Raw genomic sequence first — 6133 nt, 5'->3', positions numbered from 1 at the left:
GATGATACAAAATGCTTCTTTGTCTTCGACACTTTGGCATACGGCCGGAATCTCTAAATCGTTGAAATCAGCCTCATACGGAGCCTTAAGATGAGCAGTGATGTCATCTTTCTTCATACTTACATGGTGCACATGTCTCCAGACTCTATGTCCTATAGACAACGGACCAATTAGGACCCAACCCAAAAGTGTCTTTAAAGCGTAACATTCCTTCTGCTTGCCCAATCTCTTCTCCATAGGCCAATGTGCCCCTGGAACATCTCCTATCAATATTCTCACACGCTTATCTAGAAACTCCACAAGGGTAGTATCCTTCAAGTCATTATATTGACTAGCTATCTTCTTTGGGCTCATAACCGATGGGCTGACGGGCAGATAGCGTATTGCAAAGGCCTGCTCAGTCACTACGGTCTCACCTGAATCTGCCGATTCAAACTCAATTCTGAGACTTGTAGCCTGCACGGTGGAGGTCCCACTCACTGTAGATAAATTCAAAGTTGTTGGAGTTCCGGGTCAGACCAACCTCATCAAGCAAGTCCTTCGTAACCAATGTTACGTCCGACCCACGATCCAACAATACGTACGTGAGAACGCTGCCTTGCGGACCATTCACACAAACCGGTACGACGCCAATGCAGGTTCCTGATTCCGTCTGAGATGTCGAGTTGCACAAACCAACTAAAGTGGATTTGTTGGCATCCGGCATTACATGCAACAGATGATGGTGAGACAGCAAGCAGTTCTCTATACCACACTTCTAAAGAGAATCACATTTGATACTGGCATGGCATGATTTTAGGCATACAAAACATAACCGCTTCCTTCTCACCACACTCCATCTTGCTTGCATTGGCAAGTCAGTGAACCAACGACACTGCGCCGGTCCATGTCTTTCGTCGCAAAAAGAGCTCGAGTCATCGCTTCCCTTCTGAACGGCGAATACACTATGGCGCCTTTCGATGCGTTTAAGGACGATGATATTCTGAGCTTGTGGTAATCATACCGCAGCGGCTGCGAGCGATTCGGGCTGCTTGAGAAACGAAGTTGCGTAGGTCAGAGAAACCTATTTGTTTTCCAAGGTTGCCCATAGAGTCAGCCAACCTTGCCCAGTTTCGACGAGCATCCTTCGATAACGTGCGGAGAATTCGCTCTATGGTTGAGACGGGATGCATGTCACTAGGATGATTCATTTGACTTAGAGAAACGTGACAGTTTTGAGGATTTATCGATAAACGAGACAGTGAATCTGCATCGTCATGCAACGGTTTCAATTTCTTGAACTGATCGTCCAGTATGGCTCTGGCCACCATATGTTCCCTCCCAAAGAGATCCTTAAGTATTTCTCTTGCTCTACCGTAAGCAATCTCAGGAGGCAACATTACGCATTCAGCCGCGGCTTCTTTCGCAGGACCCCTGCAGTAATGAATCACATATAGCATCCTCTGTCCACTATCTTGCACACTATCCTCTATGTGAAATTTGAACTCTTGAATAGATCTCCAATAGCACCTTGGGTTGCCGTCGAAAGCCTATAAGTCCACTCTAGGTAGGTCTACCTTAACCACGCAAGAAGTCGGTTGGACCGCTAGTGCCTCACACATGGGCGTGCTACTTACAACCCCGGCTAGGTAATCCTTTACCTTATCCTGCGGGTCAACCTGCACATCAACGACGGAAGCACCGTCCGAATCCAGCTCTAACTCCGCTAGACGCACCTCATTACGAGCCCGCATAAGCTGAAATTCTTTCTCCACTTCCTCTGCCCTATTCTGCGCTCGCAACAACGCAGTTAAATTTAATTTCTTATGCTTAGGTGATTCAGAGCCAGTAGATGAACCGATAGCTAAAGAATTGCCAGAACAGCCGCCTTGCCCCGATTCCGCGGGTAGATAGAGATCAATTGAAGGGGCTTTCTCCATCTTCTCCGAGTTCCTCGATTGTTGAGTACTGGCACCGTAGATCGCTGTGTACTAGATCTGCACTCCGTTGAATACTGGAACCGTTGAGTACCGTTACGGCTATCTGCTTTCTGAGTTTGAGTCACGCGTGCCAAATCAGGAAAACGACCAAGAAATCCAAATTCTGGAATCAAGGTACCATTGCAAATATAATAATATACATATTCAATAAACCTCAACGGATTCTCCTCTGCAGATACCGTAAGATTACAAAATAAGGCGGTAGAATTACCAGCCTGATGATAGATGCAGATCACTTCGCCCCAAAATCGATGTCGCCACAACCAAACAGATATCGACGGCGAGCAACCGCAAAATCACGATGTCCGACCAAAGTCCGTAAGAATTATAAAAATAGTTCAGTAAAACAAGAGGGTTTCAGTTCATCTGGCCAAGAGGAATAAATATGGGGATTGGCTAACACATGGGGTTGGAAACGGGAGCACATTGATCGTCATCATCATCGACAGCATGATATCAGTGTTCAACACCGATGCTTCACTGTAGGGTGTCCCGCGACACTCACAGAGTCTCTCATGCCAGGTTGGTCATTGGTTAGAGGTCTAACGAACACAACCTCCTGGCCCTCCGTGTTGGGGGTTGGACCATGTGGCGACTTGTTCCGTAGAAATGGTAATGCATTTGCATTTCCCGCCAAACACCGCTGCCATGCGGTTAGGCTTTTGAGCCAAAGGCTTTGGTTGAGGTGTGGGCGCCCTGGCAGTGTCCTGCCCACGTACAACCATGAATTGCACATACACGGGAACACATTGTTGGCAAGCTGTCTTTGACAAAAGCATCAGTGCGTAGCTCGGTCATTTCAAGCAAGAAAACAACGAACGGGTGCTGTTAAAGGCAGTTCGCGAAGGAGACAAATGAAATGACGGCTACCGATGAGAATGAGATTTGAGTACTTTTCAGGGCGAGTGCGCTATGGATGAGCGTTGGTGTGACCTACCACGTCAAGCATGCGCAGTTGTGTGTTCAGTGATCCGTCGAGAGATGCATTCGGTATATATACATACCGAAGTATAATGGGTTTTAGTATGCGAGCCACTGTCCAGCCGGACCGGCAGAACGCAGCCCAATGTCAGGCCGCTTACACTGTCAAAAGTTAAGTTAGCTACGCATACGCTGTGGCGAGTGCAGACGGGTAGAAAAATGCCAACGGAGGTCCCCAGCGGAAAAATCAAACTGCCACGTAGTTAAGTTACTCGGTAACAGTCGACCTGCGGAGGTAAATAGGGATAAATCACTGATCTGATAACACGCTGTTTTCTACGTGAATTTGCCTTCTGTATGACTGCATATACTGTGCGAGCGGCCTAACTTATACTTCAATCAAACATAATCAAGTAGCTCAGCTCAGCGGGAAAAAGAACGACCATCTATGCTACCCGAGCAACCAATATTATCTTGTATCGCTTATGTTTGATGGTCAAAGGAAAGTGAGCACAATGTTTAGACGTTTTGTGCGCATTTACCCAGGCTACTATGAACAAGTATACTTCTATATTGTCCCTCTTAATCACCTGTTGTCACCATCACGAGTACTTTAAACATTCTGTTTTTTCTTATTCGTAGACTCTATCCAATCTGAAGCTCCCTACAACTCATTAGGCTCTAGCGATCCTATCCACTTTTCTTTTTCCTCAGGCTCCGACCGTCGGCGATACCTGATTAAAACACCCTGTTTGGCCGCCAATCAACCTGATCTGTGCCTTAAACTTGGAGCAATCTCCATCCTGTCTAAATATATAACTGCTACCTTAGATTGGCTTCGCTCCACCCCTGTGGATTCCCTTGGCCCATAAAAAACTCCCACTGATCTCCGAATTATCTCAGCCCGATCCTCTTAAACATGACGTCCGTGACAGGGCTTGCCAGAAACCGAAGTATGTCAGCGCAGTTGTGGCACCGCACTGCCATACCAAGGTTGATAGGATACCCGCGGCCATTCACCCCCTACTTTTGACAGTGCCCTATCGCTAACTTGTTCCCTGAGCTGCAACTACTTACAACCTCTTCGTCTGGCCCCAGAAGCCTCCGAAACACGGATATTTTATTTCGCTAAAGCCATTTTGCATTTAAAAACCTCTGTAATTTGGTTCTATGTCCTCACAAAGTCAGACATTTTCTGTGCAGTTTGTCTTCTGTTTTGTGATTTAGCATCAACTGTCTCCCACAACGAACCTTCCCACCTCACTTCCTTGAACAGCAAAGCCACTGCGTCTCTACAGTTTCACCATGACAAAGGTTCTTGCTACCACTCCTTTGTGTAACCACTTCCTCTACGTTCTTACACCCTCTTGTGATCCCGGTCGTAAGCTCAACAGTGCAAGGCCGCAGGTCCCCATCGGTGGTTTCAGGCCTTAGTTCAAACTGACCCGCTAGATCATGACAATCTGCTGTTATACCGGACCCATCGGCCTGGTTCCCCATTTTTCGCAATTTGAAGTTTTCTAATCATGTGCCAGTGAGGGTGCTCCTTGTTCTGTCATTCCTCGTTCTGTGTTTGCCCACCACCTTTAAATCCTAATGGTCTGGTATTGTTTCGTATTGATATGTTCCCCAAAAACATAGAGTCTTGGTATACCTTATCCATACCGGCTTAGGCGTCACCAAGTCTACATCGGATAATACCCACTTTTCGTGACACCGCCGCTTTACCCCACAATCCCCAGTACACGCAGGTCCCACCAGTCGAGCTTCCATTCTGAATGTAACAGAATGATTATGCCAGGCGGCATGCTATCCACTAGTTTGGGCCAAGCATTTCCGCAGGTTGCATGTATATAGGCCCAAAGAAAATGTTGTCATAGCAACAGCGTTTTGCATTAGACTTCGGATGGAAGGATGAACACACAAAAGGTGGGTTACAATCTTCTCAGCTTGTGGTACATGTGTGTACATGTGGGCCATTTGGCGCCCGCATACATTTTTCGGGTCAGTTAGCGTATACCCGCAACAGCACAACCACATGTGGGGCGGAAACGCGCTCAAGCGTTCACAGAGTAATTGAAAAGCGAAAAATACGTCGGGAACGTGGTTAAAGATAAGTTCAAAAACGCATGGAGATATCCGATACCCAATCACCGTGGGGACAGATATAATACACTTGGGCACTGTGGGCACATGTATGTGGAGAGCATCGCCATCCATATTGCCTGTGCTGAGGCTAAACAGTAGTTTCCAAAAATTTACCCGATTTTTAGGTGATCAGAGTTTCTGACAACGTGAGATATTATATTTCATTGGGCACTGTTTCCTTAAAGGAGGCTGTAGAAACCCTTGAAATATTGCCAGTTTAATTAAATTAACAAAATTATACATGCATAATTAAGCCGGGTGATCAACGTCTGAATGATACATATCGTTTACGAGGAAATCAGAATTCGTGGAAAGTTTGAACGCCGCTAATCAAGGAAAAATGAGGTAACATGACGCTAAATCCCTCCCTGTTGTGCAACGCAGAGACGTCGCACGATGTTCAGTTGACAACTAATAGAGGTGGGGTGAAGGGATCCTATTGGCCACTACATTAAAGAAGACAAGCATGCAAATGGGCTCTTCAGCTGAGCGCAGCGGGAAAAGCGAAAATTCGCCTAAAAATAAAACTACCGTGTCACGTTTCTGGGTGTCCACAAAGATGCTTCCCGAAGGGCTCTGTACACGTTAGCTAATATTGCGATGGGACATGGCCCCAGCCTCCATCGATATAGCCTGAGTGACCGAGTTGATTGCCCTGGCTATGGGGAGCGGCACGTGGAATTAGAAGAATGTACGTCTCAAGTGATTATTGTCCAAGTCCGAGGTTGAACGCCGTGGAATAGCGTTCCACCCAGTTCTCTCCCGAAAAAGACACGACCAATGTTTTTTTTTAAAATGGAGACGCAAACTGGGAACGGCCCGCTAGAAACAAATGATAAAGAAGAGCTTACGTGGAACATCCCGAAACGAGTAGTTCTGGATCGTGCAAGATCACAGATCAGTTAGTCGAAAAAAGGTCACAATAACGTCTCAATTTCCGACTTTTTCTCATCACAACTAGTGATATTTTATCGGTGCTCTAAACAACATACACTATTTATTTGCAAAAACTCGAAAAGGCCTGGTAGAATTTGAATCCTGGCTCAGTTGGAAGGAATTAGACGCTGTAATTATATTCTGGAGGT

At 46.3% G+C, this 6133-nt stretch overlaps 1 protein-coding gene across 1 annotated transcript in view; it reads right to left on the bottom strand.

Annotated features, from left to right (window-relative positions):
- The window catches only part of T265_06278 (hypothetical protein), a gene marked incomplete at both ends in the record, with an annotated part of 2774 nt that extends 855 nt beyond the window's left edge, over positions 1 to 1919 (bottom strand). Inside the window, 5 exons of the mRNA XM_009171498.1 lie at positions 43 to 479; positions 520 to 757; positions 835 to 920; positions 1004 to 1529; positions 1557 to 1919. Of these exons, the coding sequence (XP_009169762.1) occupies positions 43 to 479; positions 520 to 757; positions 835 to 920; positions 1004 to 1529; positions 1557 to 1919 (1650 nt within the window). The remainder of the gene's footprint in view (positions 1 to 42; positions 480 to 519; positions 758 to 834; positions 921 to 1003; positions 1530 to 1556) is intronic.
- Positions 1920 to 6133: the final 4214 nt, after the last annotated feature.

Source organism: Opisthorchis viverrini (genome assembly GCF_000715545.1).
Source record: "Opisthorchis viverrini unplaced genomic scaffold opera_v5_131, whole genome shotgun sequence".
In the NCBI taxonomy this organism is placed as follows: Eukaryota; Metazoa; Platyhelminthes; class Trematoda; order Opisthorchiida; family Opisthorchiidae; genus Opisthorchis; species Opisthorchis viverrini.
The sequence above is the reverse complement of the archived record's forward strand: the minus strand, read 5'-3'. Positions and strand labels throughout refer to the sequence as shown.